The sequence below is a fragment of the Anoplopoma fimbria genome, chromosome 18 (genome assembly GCF_027596085.1).
Source record: "Anoplopoma fimbria isolate UVic2021 breed Golden Eagle Sablefish chromosome 18, Afim_UVic_2022, whole genome shotgun sequence".
NCBI lineage: Eukaryota > Metazoa > Chordata > Actinopteri > Perciformes > Anoplopomatidae > Anoplopoma > Anoplopoma fimbria.
The window spans coordinates 22,533,613-22,559,743 of record NC_072466.1 but is presented as its reverse complement, the minus strand read 5'-3'; the positions used below and the strand labels follow the sequence as shown (position 1 = coordinate 22,559,743).

Below are 26,131 nucleotides of genomic sequence, written 5' to 3'. Positions count from 1 at the left end.
GCACATGTAAATCATTAGGTTGCACAAGTTTTAAAAATGCACTTATAGCCCATACGTGTGTATGAGCCCAAACATGATTCTGGACCGAGGGCTGAGAGGCGGGGTTAAAGGAAAAACACCACTGCGTATGTTTTATCGACCCATAATGCGGATGATCAAAGTATTTTTATCTGAATCCTGTGCTCAGAAATTGCCTTTTTTTTTTTTGCTTCGTGCGCTACTTTCATAGGAATGAGCAGGGCTTCATCAAAGTTTTTGGATTGTTGGCACTTTGCTGTTTTCTTTACAGTATCCATTCTTTTCCTAGTTATGAGGGTGATTTCATCCTAATCTCAGAGCTCTTTTCTTGGCCTGATGTACAATTCCTCCCGTCGTTCCCTATGAAATCACCGAGACGATAAACATCTGAGCTGCTCAGACTCTCAATCAGCTGCTCTCTACTATGGTACCATTTGTTTCCCTCAAGACAGACACACTTTGACTTTTGGCTGTTAGAATAGATTCATTAGCAACTGACTCATTGCGACGGTATTTATTTTCTCGGACTTCTTCTTCCCCTCTCTCTCTCTCTCTCTCTCTCTCTCACTTAATCGACTCGTTTGCCCTTTTTTTTGCTGGAAACCATCCCCGACAAATAAAGCTCTGCTCTGCTCTGAAAAGGCCAGAGTCAGCTGTTTTTCTCCAAAGCGGGGGAGGATGATGAATCCTGTGAAGCTGAAACAAAACATGCGAGCAGAAACCAGATAAATGTTGCGGAGCGTGGAATCCAGGAGTGGAGGGCTGTCCTTGACGTGAGAATGAACGAGAGAGAGGGGGGAGGGGGTGGTATACTGGGATTGAGGGATGACCCGAGGGTTTGTTCGGAGAGGAGTGCAGCTGGGCCTGGACGGATGGACGGAAGGAAGGAAGGACGGAGGGGCCTCTGGAGAGCGTCCTGGCCACATCTCCATCCATTTTTTTCCTTTTTCCATGTCCTCAAATTTCAGCTTGTCTTCTTTTTTTTCCTCCACTCAATTTATAACTCTCCGCCTCACTGACTTGCCCTCCTCCAACCATTTTTCTTCCTTCATCTGTCTCTTTCTCTGCCTCTTCAGTCCTTTTTTTTCTCCCTCTCATTAATCAGCGATCACTCATGGTGCGGTGCGCAGTACGCGGATCGCTTCCAGCCCATATGGAAGTGATCAGTAGAGGGAGGAAGAACAGCGGAGGCCCCCACGGATGAAAGAAAGTCCCCGTTGGAGCAATAACTGTAGGTTTTGTGCCAGCGTTTATGAAACGCAGTGAATTAAGACAGTGGATTCCAACGTGGGCTCAAGGGACCAGCAGAGGACTTGAAACTGTTTCAGGTTGTTCTTCTAAGAAATGTAATCATTTCATAAGTCACCGTCGTATCCTTGTTCCTGTTATCAATGCTCAGTGTGGGGTAACAAATCTAGGGCTTCAGCGAAGCTATTGGCGACTAATCTGTTGATTCATTTTTCATTGTAGTTAAAGTTCAAGTTATCAGACCCGAGGGTTTTGTCCGACCAACGAACTGATGCCGAAAAAGATATTTAATCCACAGCCCTCCTCCTACAACAGCGCTGATCCCAAAAAAAAAAATCTAACAATCTCTCATAAAGGTTCAAATGTAGGAACAAAGGGGTGATGTCAAGAGAGCGATTGATTTCTGATTGGAATGGTCCGTCAACTGGTCTCTGCACAGTGTGAGGAGATGATTGACAGTCCCACACTCCTACGCCGGACCCCCCATCGCCTCTCTTTTTTTCCAGACCCTGCAGCCTTATTATAGGAACCGCAAACCGAGTCGTCACCCTAGCAACCCTGCTGTACATGGGCGGGAGGTGTGTGCATGGCTTAAAAAAAAAGAGAGAGAAAGGGAGAGAATGTGGGAAAGAGAAGACAGGTGTGAACAGGGTGTACACACATGAACCTGCTCGCCATTAATTTACCAACAGCTGCGTGGAGGTTACCTGCTCTCTACTTTGCTGCACGCACACACACACACACACACACACACACACACACACACACACACACACACACACACACACACACACACACACACACACACACACACACACACACACACACACACACACACACACACACACACACACACACACACACACACACACGATATGTCGGAGCAATGAGAAAATACCCTCCGCTCATGAGTGTGAGTCATCCTCTCAGGCAGATGGTGGGAGATAAAGAGACGGAGCAGGAGAGGACCATCGTGGTGGCATGATCGCAACACAGACACCTGAGGTGCGACAAAGAAGCCATCACCACTAGTGGCTATATATAACCCGGCACATCCCACGGTGATAGAGTGTGTGTGTGTGTGTGTGTGTGTGTGTGTGTGTGTGTGTGTGTGTGTGTGTGTGTGTGTGTGTGTGTGTGTGTGACAGGTAGATTTACGGGCGATGGTAAACGGAGCGATGATTCACGGATGCGTTATTGTATGCAAAGGTCACTGTCTGGGCCGATAACTTCAGCAGGATTCAATAAGGACTTATGCTTGTCATTTATAAGAGGCACAGTGCTTAATCAGTCACAGTCTCAAAGGGCTTCACGGCGGCCACATTCCAAAACTGTGACCAAAACGACAACCTACTACGGTAAATTATCAATGAGAACCAGGAGAAAAAGCTCATAAGGAACGGTGACATCGGAAAGAACGTGCGACGGGGGGAGTTTTCATGTACGTAAATATAATTATTAGCCCTAACTTCACTCTACTTACAGTACATCTTCATGTTCCCCATGTATTTTGTGTCTAAGTCAGCGATCCCCAACCTTTTTTGCTCCACGGACCGGTTTCATGTAAGACAATATTTAGCCCTGAGCTTGTTTCTCTGCAACGAGACCGTCCCATCCGGGGGTAACGGAAGACAATGACACCCGAAGTGTGTTCCTTATGTCCAGTCTACTCCGTAACTTTGTTTTGATGCTGTCACTGCAGAAAATCCCTCATTTTCGCTCGCTTGCGGGCTTACTTTTTGAGGTCACGTATCACGTGACCGAGACAAGTAGTGCTTGTTTTTTCATACTGACTGCTTGGATTGTTATTAAAAGTGTCTTGACAACTTTATAGAAAGCACTCTACAGAAAACTAAAATCTTTGTTTTGACCCTTGGACAAACATTGTTGTCCCCGTTAGTCACACAGACACAAGAACATTAGAAAATAGGGACCAGGTTTAAAAAAAAAAAAAAAAAAGCTTAAGTAACCCTTTAAAGCCAGATGGACGGTGGGCAACAAGGTGAGAGCAGCATCCTCATCATAAAACTATCCCGTTTTTGTTGTATCAGGGGACAAAATGTCCTATTTTGAGTCTGATCTGCAGTTGAAATGCAATCATACGCAGATATGAGCAAATACACCGATTTCTGTGTTGCATCAAGAGCAGCAGGGACTGATGCGTAGGGAATTTAACACATAAATTCACAGCACGGGCTGCCAGTAATGCAACTTAACATTAAGTTCAATGCTCTTTCTTTCATTCCGCCATGCCTACTGATGGCGCCGCCGTTGCCTGCGCAATATAGAAATGGACATATCTGGCTTAATGTGGCCGAGAGTGTCATTTAACAGTAGTGCTACATTGCAATAGCGCCTGCTTTGTTCTTCCCTAATTATTTCCTAGTCACCTAATGCAGGTCATTACGGTGTGAAACATTATTGCCCGGTAATTACCTGGACCATCAACGGGCCTATTCAAGCGCCGCACTTGTTTGAGGTGTAGTCGGGCCCCCGATACACACGATCCTCTTGGATTCAATTAGGCTTTGAGCAACTCACTTACAGAAACCATTAGCTGAGCGAAGAGGCAGAGCCCCGAAGGAAAGATCCACAGGTGGCTTCCCTCTCTCTCATTGCCTTTAATGACTCTGCCATTTTCAGTGCCATGGCAACCAGCATCATCGTGATCAACCCCCTGGAGAGCAGGTTTGTGGATACCCCCCCCCCCCCCCAACAAGCCTGTCTGACCTTTTTACTAAATAAAACGGCACAATTTGTTAAATTACAACAATCCGAAGACTAGATGCAAAACACCTTTTGACTTTTACTGCTGACTTATTGTTAAGAGTGCAGTGGGATGAAGTAGAAGTCATAACAAGTAGAAAAAGCAGTTAAAGCTGCAACTCTTTAGCAACTATTTAAAAGTGAGATACAAGATGGAAGCTGGTTAATGTGTGAAGGAGGAGGAGGCAGAAAGATGAGACATACACTACAAGTCACACCGTATTTAGAAAATTTGTGTTTTTGCGTATTTTTGGATTGGATTTTCTTTCCTCTTTCTGGTGTCAATTTGCCGTTGAATGCTTCAGAAAACAGAGTTAGTAATAGTGAAAAACATTGGCTACAAGTAGCTCATATAACAGCTGTTTCTTTTCACATCTAAATTAGTGAATTAAGAGGTTTTTTTCAACCAAACCAGAGTTGGTGATTGCTGGAACAGCGGAAAGACAAACCATGACGGTTTAGATGAATTTAAATTTTGTTCCTGTCCAGTTTACATGAAATATGTGTTTCGATGATGGAAGTGTGGTGGCTTTAAGGCGAGCATATTAACTGTATATTTTGTATGTCAATACATTAGAAATATTGTTCAAAACCCTGTTGATTAGATTTCTTATATATTTTTTATTTGTGCCGGAAAAGTGGAGAATATTATCCACCTGGGTGTCAGGTCTCCATTTCTGCCGAACGGAGCTGGAACCGATAAATACTCATGACTGCTGAGTCATTATTCCTGGGAATGAATGCTGATTGTTACCTTTACCCACTGAACACCAAAGCCAGATGTAAGACGGTGTCTGGTGGGAGAGAGGCTTAAGAACTGGTACCAACAAACAAACTGAAAACATACGGCTCAAAAGGGTCTGCAAGCATTTCCTCCTAATACTGTAACCCCAACACACTCCAGACGCCGTTTCCTCCGGGGACGGTGTTCGTGCGGAGGGGCGCCCCGTTAGCATGTGTCGGTCACTGTGCATACGCCAGCGCACACACAGAGAGCCGTGTATCGCAGGGTGTTTTGCAGGGTTCCAGAGTGCTGCCCTCGCCTGTTAACCTGGAGCCTGGCACATTTTTATGAGACTCCAATCACGTTTAAATTCACAGGGGGACAGGGAACACATTGAGCAGCAGAGCAGGTCTGGACCGGACTGAGCAGCAGTCCTGGTACATAACCATGGAAACCAACAAGTGAAGTCTTCAGGTGAACCACTGTATAGGCTTGTTTTAACAGCAGTGTGAACACAACAGTGGATTTAGGTGCCTTTCTAGGTTGATTAAATACCTGTGAAATTGTGTCGAGATGCAAAATGATCCACAGGAGAATGGGACGTTTGTCCCTTGTGGGACTCCTTGTGTGGGAATCGTGGGAAAAGGGAGCTGCTGTAGGTCACCTTAAGTCATAGAAAGAAGGCTCTTCTCGAAACAGTTCAACATCTGACAGGATGTTAAATAATAAAATGAAAGATGGCTGAATTCTATCCTGTGCTTCTTATTCATGGTCTTGGTCACACTGTCACGGCTTACAGGGACACTTGAACAGATTATGTTAGCTTTTTTATGTGAGCTCAGAATACAAAATAGCATAAACATATACTATGTCTGGCCAATAATACAATCTGATTATTAAGCTTTGCATTAATACCACATCATCGGAGTAATGGCACATGAACCATTATACAAAACCTTTTTTATAACTAAAAAAGGTGCAAAAAGCGCCGTCACACACACTTCTTTCAAACTCAAGAAGAAGCCGTGATGTTTGCAAGCTTTCATGACATGACAACACGCCTGATATGATACTGCCAAAGTCACAATTTGTATCAATATACATTATATACTGTATATATAATGACTTTAAGGGATAAGAGGGAATTTTAATCATTTAGCATTTTACAGAGCAGCCTACATTATTTCTACATTAAAACAAATGAACATCTTGAGCGCTAATGACTCAAATGTAGCCTGAGCTGCTTGTGTTTCCATGTAAACAATTAAAACACAACTCACTATTACATAATGCTATAGTGTTTGTGGATCTGTTTTTTTGATGTGGATGCTACCACTTCACACCCCAAGGCATAACACATACATACTCACACATACACACACATCCCTGTACTTCTATCTTTGTGAGGACTCGTGTTTACCTACTGCATTTTCCAGCCCCTTACTCAAACCTTAACCGTAACAACTAAATGCCTGACCCCAAACCTAAATCTATATTTAACCTTAACATAAAACCAAGTCTTAACCCTCAAACAGGCCTTTAAAAAAAAGCTAGGATAGGCCGGAGCCTCACTTTTCACAGCTGTCCTCACTCTGATGGTTCACTTTTACTGGTCCTCACTATGTAGTAAGTACAAGAATTCAAAGACACACAGACTGAAAGAACATGCTGTCCACACAGAAAGACAGACAGACTGGAATAACTAGCTAAGTTCACCTTGTCCAACATGCTTATCACTAAACCACTGACAGTTTGTGAAAAGGCCTAGAGGGTGACTGGTGAAACATGACATTACGATCCTTTAAAGGGAACACTTCCTCCGAGTGAACGTAACATTCGGCCCGCTGAGCCTAAGAAAGATGCTTTCTGACATTTTAGCAAAATGCATCAATAATTAAGCGGCATCTTCCCGCTTAACGTTATGTTTCACGCCGCTGATGGTGGAAGAGGCGACGCAGTTAGCTGTATCCCAAACAAGCCCTCAGGGAGACAGGCATGAGAAGGGAAATCCTTCTCTCACAGACGCTGCCAAAAGACTAGGCTAGAGCTTCTGCATGATAACAGATAACATTTTGTGAGTTGGTTTTTAAATAAAGCACTCCGTGACTAATAATCATATGGCTAGAACAGCTATTATCTAGTTACGACAGATTCAAAGTCTGTGGTGGTATTGTCACTTTTTAGAGCTTTGAAACAGGATTAGAAATCCAAGATTGTATCAACGTCACAATTCTTTCTCCTTTCTGTATTTCATGTAAATGAAAAGTCCCTCTGGGGTGGAAGCGATTAAGTCCTTGTCTTTCTGGAATAATACTCTTTAAAACACTCTGGGGGAATGTGTCAACGCAGGTATAGAAGCATCACTGAGAGTTGATCTTTTTCCAATGCTACACTTTAAAGGAAGGACAGAGCAGGTAGATATGACTGAGTTGTTGAATGTTTAACGTTGGCTAGAACTTAAGAGCCGTTTTTTGTGTTGATCACAACTTATATTCTCTCAAATTGCAAATTTATTTAGGTGACATAAATCTCTTCTTTTGATTTATGAATAGATTATTCTGATTAATCTGAAGATGATCAGCTGTGATAGAAGGAAGGGGTTGGGGGAGGGGGGGATTTTTTGTTTATCAGCAAACATGTAAAAAACTTATGTAGAGCGGGTCATCGGTATAGTCTAAAAAAACAAAAACAAAAACTAATCAAGGCAATGGAATCGGCGATTTGGACCGTTTAATCTGGGAGTAGAAAAGCAGAAGCTTGCATGAAGAAGTAAAGAAGCACAAAGAACAGGCCACAACGCGGTGTAATCAGGTTGGTGGTCTAAATGTGATAAGAGGCGGGGGAACCTTTTCCTAGTTTCGAAGAACCCCCCTTTTTATTGTGTCCATTCCAGAACTAGAGTTCTTAGAGCGCTGTTTTGAGGGAAGTTTTTTAGCTGCTATTTCAGAGTAGGCACTCCGCAAGCACAAGAGGAACCATGAGTGACGTAAGTGTACGCTGATTGGACCAACACATGAGCAGAACCTGCTAGAGCCATTTAAAAACAACAACAACTGTTAGCCTTGGAAATGACTGAACAACACAAACAACAACTTGTAAAAGGAGCGAAGCCAAACCCAGTAGCAAAAGAGGCTAATGCTGCGTTCACATGGAATCAGGCAAACGGTAGACAGACAGTACAACTGAATGGCAGGACAGCAAAGATGGAATCAATATATGAAATAGAATTTCTCTCCTCATTTTTTACTGTCCTGCTAACGTGTGAATGCAGCACAACCCAGAAATGTCAGCAGTAAGGTTAACACAGTACCATCAAGTACGCCCACTGAACTAAAAAACTGAAATTGCAAAAGGCAATGTCTGTTGATGATTGTGGCATTGTAACAGAGTTGCTAATTTATTTACATATATATTAAAAAACAGCATAGAGAACATTCGGAACGTAGCAAACTCGCCAATCTCCCAGCTGGAGCGGCGCCAGCCAGCTCACGTAACTTTAGTGTTCCTATTGGCCGAAAAGAGTCCCCCACCAGTGGGCACCTTTTCTCTCAGAGAGTCCCAAGAACAGTTGGTTCCGAAAAAACGTCTATGGAACAAATTGACAATCGAGTGGAGGGCTTTACCGTACTGTTTGTAACAGGCTTGAGATTGCCTCCATTGTTGGTCTTCAATTAAACTACTCATCCATGAGGCCTCGAGCGCTCTCTGATCAATAAACAGCAGCGATAAAGACAGCTGCCGACAAGGTCCCTGCTGTAACGACACAACTAGAGCAAGGCGAGGAAACACAGGAGAAGAACCCACTCGGATGACAGCAGGTACGTACCGGTGGATTTCCATTTTGGAGGCCAGCACGCATCTCTGACTGAGGAAGAAGCTGGAGGCTTTGGACTGTGGACCAGCGGACTGGATCTGCATGTCTCCACGCGACCGCTTCCTGCTGGAACCGACCCGGCCGGCCGGCCCCGGCTCCCCTCCTCTAGCAGCCTACACCCCCCTTCCTCAGCCTCCCCTCGCTTTCTCTCGGCAGGACCGAGTTGATCTCTGGCTTCTCACCCTCTCTACCAAAACAGTGAGTCCCCCTCCCCTCCCCCCCCCCCAAAAAAAAAGTCCCACTCCCGGCCTCCCACCTCCTCTCCTCAAAGCCACGGGATCAGGGTGATTCCTTCCTCATTCATATGTGCAATGTCAGCGAGTCGGCCGGCGAGCGAGCCATGGAGCCATCCAGACAGTCAGCCAGCTGTGTTTTTCCCATGGCAGCGGCACCAGCAACACACACACACACACACACACACACACACACACACACGGTTCAATCCTGGCTTGTTGCCTCCGTGGCGACAGCAGGGGTATCCAGGCAACAGGCTCCCGCTCTTGCGCTCTTCTGGGCTTCTGTGGCGGAGGCTGTTATGGGGGAAATCACCGCGGCGGTATCACACCGTCTGGCACGGCTCAGCTCAGCTCAGCTCAGGATGGTTTAAGTAGAGGGTGGTGGTTGAGGTGGTGGTTGTGGGTGGGAGGGGGGTCCCGCTCTTCTATTACTCTGTCACTTTCCTCTCTCTCTCTACTGGATTCCCTGTGCTACATTTGTATCGTACCTTTGTTGTCCCTCACTTGATCCCTCCCTATTATCTGCCCGTGGCTGCCTCCCTTCCTCCCTCCTAGCTCTCCTCGCTCTGGCTTTTTCTTTTTTATCTGCGCGACACTCCACACGCTCGCGGTCTCCCCATCTCTAACTCAACCTACCCGGCTCTCTTCGAAAGAAACGTGCTTAAGAGAGTTAGGAGGGATGAGCATCTGGAATAATCACGGGTTCGCGGCACTGGTACAAGGAATAGCTGAGGGTTTCTACAAACGTCTGACAAACAGAGGGATTCTCCTGTTCACTGCGAGGTCTTAACGTTCACCGTCTTTATTTGGTGCATCCGTGCGATTACGCTGGAAAAGACCATACAGTACGCAGATTGAAGTCAGATTACTGGAAACACAGCTGCACTGAGTCAAAAATGGACACAAATCTGTTTAGGGTAAATACAATATGCACATGTGAAAGAAATCATAATATGTATCCGATATCTATAGATGGCGAGGTAGGAGCTATTTTTATCACATGTTTTCAGCCAAACATTAGGGCTTTCCCACTGATATTTACTGTTCTGCAACCCTCGCTGGGTTCTTTTGGTTGCCATGCCAACTCTTGTGGTAACTTGAGAGCTAGATGGCCAGCTTTTTCCCTGCTGTGTGTTGTTATGTGTATGTAAAGAACTCAGAAAGAGAGGTTCCCATTTTAAGCTTGATTCGTTAGCTTTCAGCGTAATGACAGAGCTGGATGTGTCATGTGAAGATGACAGGGTGAAACGTATTCATTATTGAAGTGATGGAGACAGACAGTGGCAGTCTACTATTCGAGAAACAACATTCTGCTTTTATCGGCTTTTCACAGTCACAGTTAGCATTGTAACAAGTTGTTTACGTTGTGAAACAGTCACTGTTAACGTTGTAACACCTGGTTAACATTGCTAAACTGTCGTGGTTAACGTTGTGAAACAGTCACTGTTAGTGTCGTAACACTTGGTGAACGTTGCGATATGGTCACAGTAAACGTTGCAAAACCTGCTAACGTTATGAAACGTTCGTGGCTAATGTTGTAACAGTTGTTTAGCGTTGTGAAACGGTCACAGTTAACATAACATGTGGTTAATGTTGTGTAACGGTTGTGATTTACGTGGTAGCGTTGTAAAAAAACGTGGGGTTAGGTGTAGGCAACAACAGGGAGGAGAGCGAGTCGTACTTGAACCATTAAGGTGGGCGGCTCCATCCCGGGCCCCTCCTCTCTGCATGTTGAAGTGTCTTTGAACGAGACATTAGATCCCTGCATGATTTCAACTGGGACAAGAATGCCAGTTTCCTCTGTGAAAGTCCTGTGTTTGTTTGACCCTTCCATCCGACCCTCAGTGAACTTTCTCTCTTTTTATGCTACATCTGTAGCTCTGAGGGTTTGGTTATTGAAATAGACGTTAGTTGCATCCCTACTGCCAGAGCATTACCATTGGCGCCACGGGACTGGGACCAGGCTGATTTAAACCAGAACTTTGGGCTAATGTAATGGTGTATGCACAAACAGCAAACACAGTTAAGGCTTCATAAACGTAATGTAGGCACAGCGCTGAAGCTGAAACACACCAGTAACACACCTGTAAGACAGTAATGATCCTTTACACCCAAAACCATGGGGTATAAATGAACAATGGCCTCTATTATATAACTATAACACATCTTTTTAGATAGCTCAGTACGTTTTTTTTATGCACAATGGCCCTCATGAGCTTCCTCTGCAACTGTCAGTGACAAAGGCTCAACTTGTTGAACACATGCCTTTTTTTCTGGGGTTTGTATTCATATTGTGTTTCAACCCTGAAGGCTACACACTGATTCGAGGGCTTGATGTAATTACTACACATGTTGCAAATAAAGGGTTGTTTTTTTTTCCTTTTCCCACTGGACAGCTGGCTCGACAGGCATGAAATCAGCCACAATAAGGCAGTGCATTTCTATCAGCATGTGCTGTGTTTTCAGGGCACACGAAACACAGAAAACTAGCAGAGGGTGATGACACACACACACGCACACACAATGACAGGGCTGCGAGGGAAGGCTGTACCAAACTCTGGAGGTCGGAACAACAAGGGCTTGAGGCGACGTGTATATTTGTGCCTTTGTTTCCGCACATTAACGTGCACGCTGGCGCTCAGCTGAGCCTTCAGCGCAACACTGAAACGTGTTCAACCACACACACAAATCAACCACACACACAAACGTGAAAGTCTGTTATTGCTTCAATTATCAAGCATTTCTATTGCGTAGTAATAATGCATAGAAAAACGTGTAAAAAGCGGTTTGCAGCAATGGAAGAGCTAGTTTGAACACATATATTTTGCTAATATATCCATAATCTACATATTCCTAAATAAATTATGATATATGATATGATATCTAGGGCTGAGCAATAAGGATATAATTGGATATCGCGACGATATTGTAAGGGTGACTATTTGTGCTAGTAATATAGATATAGCGACTAAGTGGGTAAAGACAAATAATAGAGCGGGTGTAAGTTCAGAAAATGACATTACTTTGCTGTAGTGCAACCTTTAAAAGCAATATATCATTATTTTTTCGATAAAATAATGATATATTGCCCAGCTGTTTATATATATCCAATTACTGTGTGGTGTGGTCCTGAAGTGGAGCTGCCACACTAATGGACAGAACTATCAAAATGACTTTTTAAAAAGGCTGGGAGAGGAAGCGCGCACCCCCGGGTAACGGGCCGTGACAGATGAAAGGTCCATGACGAGAGCGGTTTGTCACACTTCAGTTTAAAGCTCACAGTCGAAGCTCCGCGGCCACATCCAGAGCTATTACAATCAATTAGACGGAGAGGACACGACGGAGACGGAACCAGGAGGAAGAAGAGGGGAAAGTGAGGCACCTGTAATAAGCTCCTGCCTCTTTTAGCGGCACAGATGATGCGAGGGAGGAGAGGAGGGAGAGGGGGAGAAGTGGAGACAGAGGGAGGGAGGGAGCGCTCAGTCATCAGATATTTCCATCGTGATGTCCATTAGAAATTCATAAGGGCTTGATTTGTGTCAAAGCTTACAACTGGGCATGCTCCATTTCTTTTACACTCACCCAAAAGTTACCGTTACAACATGCCTCATTTGCATATCAAAACATTACATAAAAAAAAAATGACTGCCTTAGTTGCAAGGTGATATCTATTAGTTCAAACGTTTACCCTAATCACTTCCTCCCCTTTAAGTTGGACGGTAGGATTTTGATCCGATTGATCATCCAAATGTAATAACTCAGTGCCATCACATTATATTTTACAGTTACAGAACTCAGGGCCGTGCCCCTAAATGGGATCAGGATTGTATGTAATGTAAATATTGGGTGGGAGGACACCATTCAACACATTAGTCGAGTTTCAGATACAGAGGTGGGGAAAGGACAAAGACAAATAAGAGAGACGGGCGTAAATGGTGCCGTTAATACAAACAAAGGGCGACCGGTGTTGAAAGGGACGGAGGTGAGCAGCGGCTTTTCTCCCCAGAGGCCTGATGACATTTCAGGTTGCGTCACCGCAGGGAGCTGGTGGCTCAAATGCCACATAAACCGCGATGAGACGGGCATTCTGTAAACCCATTGAGGAAAAGAATCAGCACAATGATATTATACCAGAGAGTCGGATGGCTCTCACACTTAAGAGCACGGATCAAACACAGAGCGATGGAAATAAACACACAGAAATATAACAGCGTAACTCGTAATAAATCGGAGACTTTCTCCGGTTATATCAACAGTCATTAAGCAGCCCTTTGACAAATAATCCACCAACAGCCAGCCCTCCTCTTTAATTAAACTCTACAAAACAGCCTCCTCTTCTCAAAGTGTGTGTGGTGCTGAGGAGAGGAGATGACATCATCGGGGCCAGTCAGCAATCCTCTTTGCCACAGCGGGCAAGAAAAAACCCCCCAAAAAAACTACAGCTGACTAAAGGGAGACAGAGGAGACCTTTCTCTTCCATTTCTAAACTCTTCTGAGGTTTAGTGAGATGAACATGGGGTGATTCTGCCTTCAGAATAAAAGCATGCATTAACACTTATAACTGACTGACCATACTTGCATTATTATATATGATTGATATCGTCTATCATAATCCATGCAGTTTAAAACTCTCGCCTAAATTAAAGCGGCAGGCAGCAGTGAGCGGGTTTTAGGCTTCACAAGGCTGAATTTATTTTCTAACCATTCACTTAGAAATAGTCAAGGGTTAATGTTAAATTATATATTCTATATTTCTCCTGTCTGGTACCACTGACTTTAATTCTGTCTGTTGACAATTGTTAAGCGTTCTACATAGTTTTCAAAAGTCGCCACCATCCCCAAAAACATTTCAACTGCTCTGAAGTCAGCGTAAATCATAAAAACATTCTTAATGTTATCCTTTTACTTTGTTATAGTCATCTAAAAATTCAAATAATTAGGAAATATGTGTGTGTGTGTGTGTGTGTGTGTGTGTGTGTGTGTGTGTGTGTGTGTGTGTGTGTGTGTGTGTGTGTGTGTGTGTGTGTGTGTGTGTGTGTGTGTGTGGTGTGGTTGGGGGGGGATCCTTTAACTAATTGGCCGTTATTTATACTGCCACCATCAGGCTGACTTGGATCATGTTTCGAGCTCATTCTAGCTCCTCGCATATCGATTGGTTTCAGATCCATAACCGCATTACACGTGCGTGAAAGCAGACAGGTACATGAAAGGAACCCAAATGTGTGAAAGCGACCCTAAAATACATTACCAGCATAGCTTTTAAACTGCAGCGACCCATGTTTAATGCATACTGATGGCCTCAATATATGATGACTGATTATTATTTTGGGGCCGCGGCAGATTTTTCTCTGAGTGGTAACATTTCAGAGCTTGCCATCTTCTAATATGATATCCCGTGATACTGTACTTCCTGCCCACTTGGCCGAGGACGGGCCACATCTGAGCCAGCAGATAACTCCCGGTAGATGTACTGGGCTTACTGGACTGTTTTTGAGGCTGACTCATTGTTCCGAGCCCGCTGCAGACAGAGAGGCTATAGCAACATTGAAAGCTATCCATAATACTCGAGGAGGAAATTCATTAAATAATGAAAAATGGACTGACAGGCTTCTAGTGACACGGAGCCTGCAGTGTTTGTTTTTATGAAATCTTTTTTAAGCTTTTCGTTTTACTGCTTCATTTTCTTGATCAACATAAGAAAGTACAGATAGGTAGGTAGCCAGCCAGCGTAAAAAGAACATGACCCTGTGGGTTGGATCTCACATATAATATTACCCCTTGACGCGGACAAACACCGGGAGACAAACCAGACGATCAGGTGACAGCCAGGACGCGGCTGAGTTCACACGCTTCTGTCAGAGCGTCCTTGAGCAGACAGTGAAGCCCTGTTTTCTGCAAGGTAACCACAAACACAGACGTGGACACATCTCAGGGCGGGGCATGCATATTAAATGAGTTCCTTATCGAGTGCACACAGACAGGTGCACACCAAGACAGCGGAGAGGAAGGGCGTCTCCAGGAGACAGCGTCTGATGTAATAACAATGGTGCATTTTACTCTCTGACACACAGGGTTTGAGAACAATAGACAGAGAGTTTCTTATTACTGTCTGGATGGCAAAACTGACCAGAGTACAGTGCGAGAAAAAAAAAGAAGAAAAAAAAGAAGCCTTTGTCTCCATAACTCCCATAGGACATTGCCTGGTCCACTGAGACGCTCACGGATCATTTTACATGAGAGGGCACTGAGGAGAAAGACCTGAAACAGATGCTGACATGACGCTTTTTTTGGCTCAACCCTGAAACCAAGGTGTGACGCAGAACCTTAACATTTCTCGGATCTCAGATAAAAGAAGTAAAACGTAACTTTGGATATGGTTCCACATCTGCCAGCTCTCTGTTTTTACGGTATGACATAGTTCCTCCTTGGCCGTCAAGACTGCGGGCAAAACAAGACTTCACCGGAAAACTGTGACATCATGTCAGCTGACAGGTGTGTTGGTGCTGCAGGTGATTCACTCCGCGGGGATGTTGGGAACAGGAAGCATGTTGTTGACTTTTCGTTTTACAAGCTGTGAAAATATGCTTCATAAAGGACTTATGGTCTCTTTGATAAAAAGCAGACATTACCCACAACATCTACACCAGATAGGAAACATTATCAGTCTCGTGGCAGATAATACCAGCTGTTACAAGTTCAAAGGACAGATTTTAACATCATTCTGTAGCTTACCAGTGGCGTTTCTTACGTATTCAAATCCAAACATTCATATTTTGGTTGAAGAACGTACGTTTCTAGTGTCAAAATGCTATTTTCGCACAGCCTTCTAAAAAATGTTTCCCCACGTGACCTGACGTAGGTTTCTGCATGATGACGACGTTACATAAATATACATATATCCTTATCCATAGTCAGTGTGTATAACCTACAGTATCTTAGATGGTGTAGGGCACACAAACAAACTAACTAATCGATGGACCAGCAACCCCCTGTGTTCTGTGAGCTGAAATGATTGTTTGTCAATGGAGTCTTTTGACTTTTGAGTGAGTGATATAACCACTTCAGTTTCCTGTTGAAAAGGGCTGTCTGATGGGAAGGTTAAGCAGTGACAATATTCTAAATATAGTGAACACTTAAACTGAATTATTTCGGTTTTCCATTGTTTGGGTGGTTAGAATACAGACATGGAACTGAATCGATGGTACTGCTCTCTTCAATGCCACAAGACTCCATTGACAAAAACAGTTATTTTACCTTGTAGAACACAAGTATACACAGAAGGCCACTCCAAAAACCAAAACGATCCTTTCAAAGCTGAGAGGAGAACAGCTGGTCCACCCTGAAGGGTCAGCCCACCATAAGTTAGCTTCGGGGCTAACCCGTTTTACTTAAATCAACAGGTAGCTTGCAAGCAAAACATCCATTTGGCCTCCAGTGATGATGATTAATGCTATGAACCACCTGTGGTGATTCTGACACAGACAATGGATACAACACACTGATTAACAGTGACCAAATAAATCTATAATGTAAAATATGGAAATTGGGACTGTAATCTAACAGCTTGTATAGTTAATACAGCAAATGAAAATGATACATTAAATGTTAATTGTATCCAAAACAATCACACAGAGCAGCACACACAGACGGGAGCCGAAATCTGTGTTGTTGACCTGCACTACTTCTGTTGTCCGATGATGTCATTGTTGCTGGGTGAACTGACAACAGGTGACATGCAGACGGATGCCAAGTTGTCACCGCAGCTCTGTGAAGGGGACGACGTCACACAAATCACTGGTTCGGCTACATTCATCGCACCGGTAGCATCGAAACGTACGCATAGACTTTGAACATCACTCGAAACCGCAGAGAGAGGGCTCATGGGAAACTGGTAAATATCCCATAAGGCTGAGATTGCTGGATATTTACGGGTCATTTTGTGCTCATTTACATTTCACAAATGGGGCATTCAAGGACAACAAATCAGCAGCATCTCGCCCGCAGTGCTCGCACTGATAGAACATGCTGAGTTTGTCAAATAGTCTAGGGAAATAACCAATCGCAGAGATATAAAACACCCCCATCACAAACCACAAACGCTAACTTTTTACAATAACGCCCCCCAAAAGAGGTGCACAAAGAGCTTTTCTACCCATTACTAGTCCTCTGGAAATACACCATCAGCTCGAGAGGCAGTAAAGGAACAAAGTGCCCCGTCACCTCATGAGCTAGAAACTCCCTCTGATTGGACTCTAAGTTTAACAGCGACACATATAAGCTTCTCGTCTGACAGGAGAGGCACCAAATAATGAATGAATAGGTGGATGGCGCTAAGAGCTAAAGCTAGTTCTTTCATCTGAGTGGGAGGAGAGGCCAAAAAGTTGAACGGCAGTTCAAACAGACGGGTATAAAAGGCAGGCTAATCTGCGATCATAAGCCCTGTATTTTAACGGCTAAGATAAGCTTCAGAGGTGATATCTCTGGAAGCAAAGATAAGGGGAAGTGTTTAACCTGCTGCAATCTCTAGTTTCCTAAATCCTACAGTAGCTTGGCTGCTTCCCAACCAACCCCTCTGAAACTTACGAGTCTCGGGTCATCTCGGCTGAAACCGGCACCTCCGCCTAGAAGAGGAACGCGTCGTTGGAAGCGTCGTTGGAAGCGTCGTTGGAAGCGTCGTTGGAAGCGTCGTTGGAAGCGTCGTTGGTCGGATTCTTGAAGTGTCCACTTCCTCCACAGTATGACTGAGCGAGCGAGTGAGCAGCTGCTAGGCTGGCTCGACCACTTCTGGCTGACTGGCTTCAGTATGGAGGAAAGTGAACCGGCTTTTAGACGGACAGTGACAGTGGCTGGTATAAACCCCCTCCTCATTTCCCCACCCCCCGTACACCCAACCGCCCACGCTCACTCACCTCACTGGAGCCAGGGCTAAATTTGGAGCAGCTGGGTGGGGATGTGTGTGTGTGTGTGTGGGGGGTGCAATGGTTCTGCTGTTGGGGGGCATCGGGGGGAGGGAACGTCCCCTTCCAAAAATAGATCTTCTGACCTGCTAGCGTCATCAGTCATGGATTATGTTGAGGACTGTTAGCGGTTTACTCATTCTGGTACAGATGTTACCATCTGTTACCAAAGAAGGAAACATACTTTACTAAGCAAATTAAGCCAAAATGAAATAAACCCTGATTGAGGTTATCAAAGCCTCGGCCTTGAGTCTAAACATTCTGAACAGAAAATTCGGAAAGATGTCGGCATTTACTAGGAAGGAAGGGTCTTACAAAAGCACACGTAGTGGCTACTTTGATTTTGACCATTCTTTTTGGAATCCGTCTCTTCAGAGTCGCTTTGGAATAATGATACTTTTCGCAACCAGAAGTGACATGAGAGGGTGGGGCTAAGCACACTGTAAAACACACTGTGAAAGGGTTCAAGTATTAAGAACAACTCAAAGACCAGACAACGCCGTGGAAGCAACCTGTCAATCACAGTAGCCCCGCCCTGAAGCATTACCTGCTTTATGGTCTATTTGACTCTAAATGGACTATAATTTACTAAATGAACATCATGCTGTATTGAAAAAGACTTGAAACTAGAGATTGAGACCATAAACTCATGTTTACAATGTTTACTGAGGGAATAAATCAAGAGAGAAGTAGAGTCATTTTCTCATAGACTTCTATACAACCAGACTTCTTTTTGTTGCCCGTCATTAGAGAGTTTAAGACACATACACATTGGCTTCACTTTGCTGCTGACCAACCATGTAACAGCTCTTGCTTCACTCACATTTATGTGCACAATTTTGACGGGAAGCATCTTTTTGGCCGCAAGCCTCTTATGGAAGTGCTGCAGATGTTTTGCTACGCGCCAGCTGCCTGGCTACAGTCATAGCTTTGCAAAACTGAGGATTTAGACATTTTTACAACACTGAGCCAGAGGCAATGTGCTCATAAGATAGGCATTTTGAATAGCAAGTGTAACTGATCCCTCAAAAGTCCAAACAACTGATTTTAATTTGAATACCCAACAACACTCAAGCTGTTGCTGCCTTATGAATATTTTTTGTGTGAACAACCACCGGCCCATTTAATCAGCTGATTACATTTGAAATGCGCACTACAACTGGGTGCAACACTGTGAATGCCTTCTAATGTGTACAGAAGCATGAACGCCATTTCTACAATCTATTGCATCGACTCAACAAGCACGCAGATGAACCCCGGGCTCTTGTAGAGGATTGGGGAAGCCAGTGCTATGCAGCCAGGAGGTGTGACGGCAGGTGAGGAATTGAAATGGGTAGAAATGGAGCCTGAGTTCCAATCAGTGGTGTTCAACTAATGTGTCTCGTTCGATACGAAAACATCTCACTTCGTACTTTGTAAGGCTGAACCAAAATGATAGCATATCAGAACTCTGAGCCGTGAGTGGCATACAGCACAGAGAGGTCTGCATATAGCCTGTCTGCACTCAGCCCACTGGATCAATGGAAGTGCAGGAATAGAGACGTCCTGCAGGGACATGAGAACACAGTCTGAGGACCGTGGAGAGAAACATTCAGTGGACCCTGTTCAGTGAAGAATGCAGCCAAGAGCTTGTTCATCACCCTGTATCGGTGACACAAGTCCATCACTCAGTCACATACGGCCTTGACCCTAATAGAACATGTTAAAGATGCTGCGGAGGTCACAGGTCAAGGGTCTCCGGTGTCTGTCGTCGAACAAGAGTCAGTCGTGTTCGCTGGTCCGACCCACTGCTACAGTATGCCAGCTCCTAAATAGCCCGAGCTGTCTGCAGATTCCTCACCTGTCCGTCACCAAAGACCGGAATAGATACAGCACGTCTTTCATCATGGTCTGCTATGACTAAATAATCCCAGTTCAGTAAGGAGAGTTAAAGGGGACCCATCATACTCATTGTCCTTATAAGTGAGCTCGAGCTTCGAAAAGAAGAAGAAGAAAAATCCTCCTCATAATCTCCATTACCGCCATTACACATGAAATGGCAACGAAGCCCTGACCTCGTCCTTACTGTCTATTCTTTGAGTCATTTACTGTGCCAACAAAGCAATATATCGATCATAGTCATAAAGTGTAAGATCTGTCATCTGAAGCATCTCTGGGTGGCCCTGAAGGCTTTCTGGGCCTCTCTAAGGGGTTGGAAAAACTGCATCATAACCTTGAATCGGAAGCTTTTCTAGGAAATCCTTGTTCGATCCATAAATGCACTCCTCAAAAGGGAGCAAAACACTGGTTTGTTTTATCCCTGGTGGCCAAAATCTGATAAATACTGTACTGATATATATGCTTACTATAGTGTAAAACGACGAGGCTTTTCTGTTTCACAATCAAGACTGTGGTAAACAGCTCTTCAGTATCACACTCTCCAATAGATTTTTAGCAAAAAGCTGTTGAACCAGTGAAGTGAGACAGACAGGCAGTGGTAAGGGTAGCAGAATTATCCATGGCAATAAACCCTCCTCCTTGACTAAACAGAGAAAGAGCTAATGTATCACATCTTTTTAAACTCCCCCCTCCTTCCACCCCGCTCTCAAACACACTCTCCATTCATTCATCCCTTTCCCTCCAGCCCCATTCTTCTGCTCCCCTTGCTCCCTCAGTATCTCCTCTTTTTTTTCCCACTCCGTCCGTCCTAAACTCTGCACTCTCTCTTTCACTCTCTCTCTCACTCATTCTCAGTCTCCTCAGCTCACCTCTCATGCTAATAGGCCATTGATGCGGTCTCTATGGTGATGTACTTTTTCATTCCAGTGGAGAGGAACGGGCCCAATGGACTGACGGGATTAGGGACACACAGTAACCTGTGAATGTGTGTGTGTGTGTGTGTGTGTGTGTGTGTGTGTGTGTGTGTGTGTGTGTGTGTGTGTGTGTGTGTGTGTGTGTGTGTGTGTGTGTAAGGGACAGATTATTCTAGATTTTCTTTTCCATTTAAAGCAACGAGTGAGTGTGTGACAATTTCTTGATGAACCTGTTTCATTTCCTGTCAATTCTTCACAATTAAAGGCATTTTAAAGCATTATGAAGCAGCAGATTCAGTAAATGTCGGTTTTCATCTGCAGCAACGTAAAAACGACTCCAATACAGCTAGAAGTGAAACAGGTACGCTGAGAGAAGCTAAACTTTAAACCACAGAGATTTGGGCAGAAGCTTGAGAGGTACTGAGGTGAACAGAAAAACGTCGCCGGCCCACTTTAGTTCATCTCGGGCGACTTGGGCGTTCTAAAACTGGTAATGGGGACACAAATTAGTGTGGCATGGTTTGACTTGGCTAGAAGGGCCAATAGAAAAGCTTTGATAATTATTTGAATTAATCAATTTAATTTAACACACAGCAGCTAAGCTATTCTGTGATAGCTTGACATTAGCTTGTTTTAAGGTCAACCAGCTTATCGCGCAGCATTAGGGAAACATCAACTTTATCAAATATTATTTATTAATGAATATGAATTATTAATATATCAAATGCTAATCATGTTTTAGGATAGTGCTGGGCTGATGAGTTGATTAATCGATTAGTCAAACAATGACGTACTGTTTTTTTGGCAGTTGTGCAAAAATAACACTACACATCACTGTCACAGCGTGAGTGGTTAAACCTGCTGAAAGTGTGTGCGTGTGTGTGTGTGTGTGTGTGTGTGTGTGTGTGTGTGTGTGTGTGTGTGTGTGTGTGTGTGAACGCATGCAGGAGTGTGTGTGTACATGAAAAACATAACAACACAGATCCGCCAGCACGGCGACTGCTGTCTCGGCTATCCACAGAGCAGCAAACGTTAGCTGTGTTTGGTAGCGACGCTCCGTTGCTACAATAAGCTGCCAGACGCCCATCTATCAAACTCCGGTGTGGTTTTGCGTGGACACACACACACACACACACACAAGTACACAAGGGTGAAAGAGAGATGGAAATTGACTGAATATTCCAAAAGAATTCCCTGTCCAGAATAACAACAGTAATCCCAAATGTTTCCATGATGTGACAGCAATAGGATTTACTACTGGACCACACTTTTGCCACCATGCTAAATTATTTTATTGAGACGTCTTGGCACAGAATCCGGGGCCCGAGCGAGGCGGCCCTTGGCAGAGCTCTCTGCAGCGGGCCGAACCCCAGCTGGGGGAGGCTGGACTTAACCGGTGGAAGATGAACCTGGGGTGATGGTGGCTGCTTGTGTGTCACTTTTATGAAAATGAAAAGATGTTAACTGTATATTTTACCTGATACACAACATCGCCAAGGCAGTTCTTCTTGTTACAAGCAAATGTCTTTTCAGTTTTTTTGGGTTTACGTACGCAACAAAACCTTGTTAGGTTTAGCAGAAAAAACATGGTTGGGGTTAGAATAGGAAAGTTTGTTACACAACTGGCGTTAGTAAAGTAATGTAGCAAAAATGCGGACTCACTCTTTATGCTACGTCAATTGCTAATAATACAGCGGATGGGTTTAGATTGGAGTTAGTTGAAAGCCAGGTGCATCTCAGGCTACATCCTAGCCAACAAGTTTTTATTTAAAAATCGCATTTCAAAACAACAAGAAATAGCTTGCTCCACATGCAGGCAGAATTTAGTTGCAAAGCTATTAGCACAGACAACAAGGTCAGCAACGCCTGTATCCCTCATCCATGTTGAAGTCCAGGTTGATGTTGTTTGTTTTCTTCCGGCAAATAAGGGAAACACACGTCGTAGACTAGCGAACGCAGGTGTTGGCGTCCTCAATTTCAAAGGCCTTCTGTTGCTGCCCGTCCAGATGAAAATGATGACCAACCTAGCAAGAGTTATGCATTTTAAATCAGAAACTTACTAGTGTGGATGTAGCCTCTTGCAGACGCTAAAGGGTGACTTGGTGTGTCGGTATCAGACGGCGAGGGGAACTGACCAAAGCGCCGAGATTTGACGAGTTGTTTTGTTGTGCGGCGGAAACTAAAAACTAAGCAATTCTACTTGGGATTAAAAGACACTGTATCCATGTAATAAGCTGAAACTGTATGTTTCCTGTGTATGCAGAAGTTTATTTTGAAAAGACGTTGGGCACGTATCAGGCATCACATCCCTGACTCGTCCAAAAACTGACGCTAGAGGGGAACCTAGAGCGTCTTCATTTTAAGCTTAGAGTTGGGAGTGAGAACGTGTTGTGACAAAATGTGATTTTACAGCTTGTTGCTCCTCCCCCTTTTGGACCAAAATACATAAATAAAGTTATGCATGCGCCATGAAAAACTACAGCTACTTCTGCGAGATAATTCCAGTCCCAGCAGTTTCTCTACGCACAGTGTACAGGTAGTAAGCACTGGTCTGGATAAGCAACAGTTTTAAGCACTCTCACTTTTCATAAGTTATCCAGAAACCAGAGGCACACAAAGCCTATTTGAAAGCACATACGGTCTCGTGCCGATGTGATTTGGACAGGCTATCCCTCTTACGAAACCTCATTATTCCTTTTGTTAAATCAAAATTAGAGGCATTCATAAAAAGTAGCTGGAGCTGCTTTAACGCCTCAGTCGATCCGCTCCCTATTTTCCTCTTTCTCTCCGTTTCCCTTTGAGACACAAAAGGCGTCTCTGGGAAGCTCCTGCAAGATAACAGGAGCCTTCATTATGTTCCTCCTGAAGTAATCCTCAGCGTTAACGCTTCTGCCGACAACTGACTTCTGACACATGAGTAGCAATTTTCTACAATAATACCACGGCTGAATATCAATACGTTTTTAGTTGGTGAAGTGTAGGAAAAATGCTGAGCTGCAGGTGGCGTGAGGGTCACTTCCAATGACGTATTCATGTCATATAGCATTCTGTCATTTCTTTCTCATCCTGTCAGCCTACAGCAATGACCTCCGTACCCTCACAGCTCAAAATTGATGTCAGACAGTCATGTCCCATGTCTCATAAATAAAGTTTGTCTTTTAGGTTCATCAGAGGAGGACGAGGACCCGCTCATGTTTGCTCTCACATGCACCGATTTTAAAATCTTTCCTCTGGCGTCCTTTAACAAAACGAGTGTCCAGCTTTCTGGCTTTTGTTTACGCCATTCCTAGTTGGACTCCTGCTCCCCGGCAGCCGGTTTGTGCTGAGCCTGTAGAATTCCGCTCCCACAAGGGTGTGTGTTTGCGAGCGTTTTTGGGTTTTATTTGGGACTTTCAAGGAACCGTTTTACCGGGTTCATGAAGGCGTGTGTGTCATCTGTGTTTTGTTACAGACCGGTTTGAAAATAATTATGAGCTGTGGAAAGTCCAGACATACAAGCAGAAGCTCCACGACAAAAAGTGGATCAACTCAATAAAAGTGGAAGAAACGGCATCGGTATGTTGGATGGTGCAGAGCAGCACGATATTAACACACCGCCGATGTGTTGGGGTTTGTTTAACAGTTCATCAGTATCATCAACAATGAGAGAAATAAAGTTATCTATATTGTTTTTATAATCGAGCACCAATTCAACGCGTTTTTGTCATAATTTTACTGTATTTGACGTTGAATTCTGGGTTTCAAACAGGACAAAGATACTGGTCTCCTGGGTGAAAGTCTGTCGTTTTTAAACCCACCCGTCCAGCTCCCTTGCTCTTTATACTATGTCAACTTTCCTGGCTCATGAATACATACGGTAGAAATGTGTGGATTAAATATGAATTACAGTGCGTTGCTTTTCGTAGGTTTAGTTAGAAACAGTGTATGAAAACAGTCTGGGCTGGATGATGGTGTCAGAATAAAAGTCTTTGATAAAGATATCTCTGACTATTTACCGATACTTATTATATTTGGGGTTTTGGTTACCACTATGACTATCTTAATTTTGTGTGTAAGCATGCATACGTTTGCTAATAAGCACACAGTACAGCTGAGGCTGATGGGAGTATCATTCATTTAGAGGGTATTTCGGTCATAAGGATTCATTTTCTCAGCGCAACAAATTTCCTGGCGATCAATCCGATCAGATGTTGAGATATTTAATTGCGGACGAAAGCGGTGGACCGCCTAACGGCGTGGAACTCAGCTGCAGCTCACAGGTACACACTAAATAAAACCCATCATAATTTCTAGATTGCCTATTTGATGGATGGAAGAGCAAAGCAGAAACGTTAAATCAGGATTGAGCTCCACTGCTGGGATTGTCCGCTTTATCCTGGACTCCGTAAGGGACTCATCAGAGCATTCTGACCATGATATTGAGCTTCAGACACAGCCTGCTGCTGTAATAAAAGGACTAACAAGATGATTAATAAAAGGTGTGCACTGCTGACTGTTTAGTATCTTTCACTTCAGTCACGCTCTACAACGATTAGAAAAAGTGCTACACAAACACTATTATTGATGATAGTGCAACTATGAGAGAATGTTTTTTTTTTATTAACAAGGAATTATCCTCAGGCCTACAACTGTAGTTACACTGTGGAGAATTTCTTCCATTATTTTCTAATATTTCTTTTGCACATCAGCTTATATTGCTGGCGCATTGATTTCTGGGTATGTTTTCTACTGATGTATAAAAATTAATTAAAAAAAGACTTCGAACATGAAAAGAAGATTGATTCTTCTGGACCGCTGTAACTTCTGTGGTTAACGGTGGAGTGATTGGGTCCAAATTAGAAGCTGACACACAAAAAATTACTTGGGGGGGTGGGGGTCCACAAAAGGCGAAAAGACCAAGACCTGATTAATCATGTTTTATAATGAGTGTGTTAAATATGAATATGAGTATGGTGCACCTCAACAGCGCTCTCAAGCGCTCTCAGCTGGTCGTTTTTCAGCAGGGAAAAGACGCTTTTGTGGTCACGACCCCTAAGGGAGTAGGAGTGTACGGAAAATAATAAAGGGCCAGGCATAAGAGGAAAAAATGTATTTTGCATTTCGAGAATAAAGTCAAAATGTTGAGAGTAAAGTTTAAAAATGACTTCAAAAATAAAGTTGCAATGTTGAGAATAAAGTCGAAAAGTTGAGAAGATTAACTACTATTCCAAAAATAAAGTTAAAAAATTTGGAGTATAAATCAAACTACTAGCATTAGGGCATGTACTGAAAGACCATCACTTTATTCTCAAAATGCAAAAAGTCTTCCTCCCCTCTTTTTTTCTCCCCTGATTTCTGGCCCTGATATTCCTCCGTACTTGTGAAGCCTGGACAGTACATGTGTGCAGACACCGTCAGACCTCACGTCCCAAACAAGATAGGAGAACTACTGGAACTAGATCTGCCACCACAATGGAAAAAATGTATTGAACGGAACTTTGGGCTCACAAAGTCTTCATTAGACAAACAAACAAAAT

The 26,131-nt window shown here is 43.8% G+C and overlaps 1 protein-coding gene across 1 annotated transcript in view; it reads right to left on the bottom strand.

Moving 5' to 3' along the window:
• Nucleotides 1-8,674, bottom strand: part of enah (ENAH actin regulator) — a 72,913-nt gene extending 64,239 nt beyond the window's left edge. The window contains 1 exon segment of the mRNA XM_054618660.1: nucleotides 8,583-8,674. Within this exon segment, the coding sequence (XP_054474635.1) occupies nucleotides 8,583-8,674 (92 nt within the window).
• Nucleotides 8,675-26,131: the final 17,457 nt, after the last annotated feature.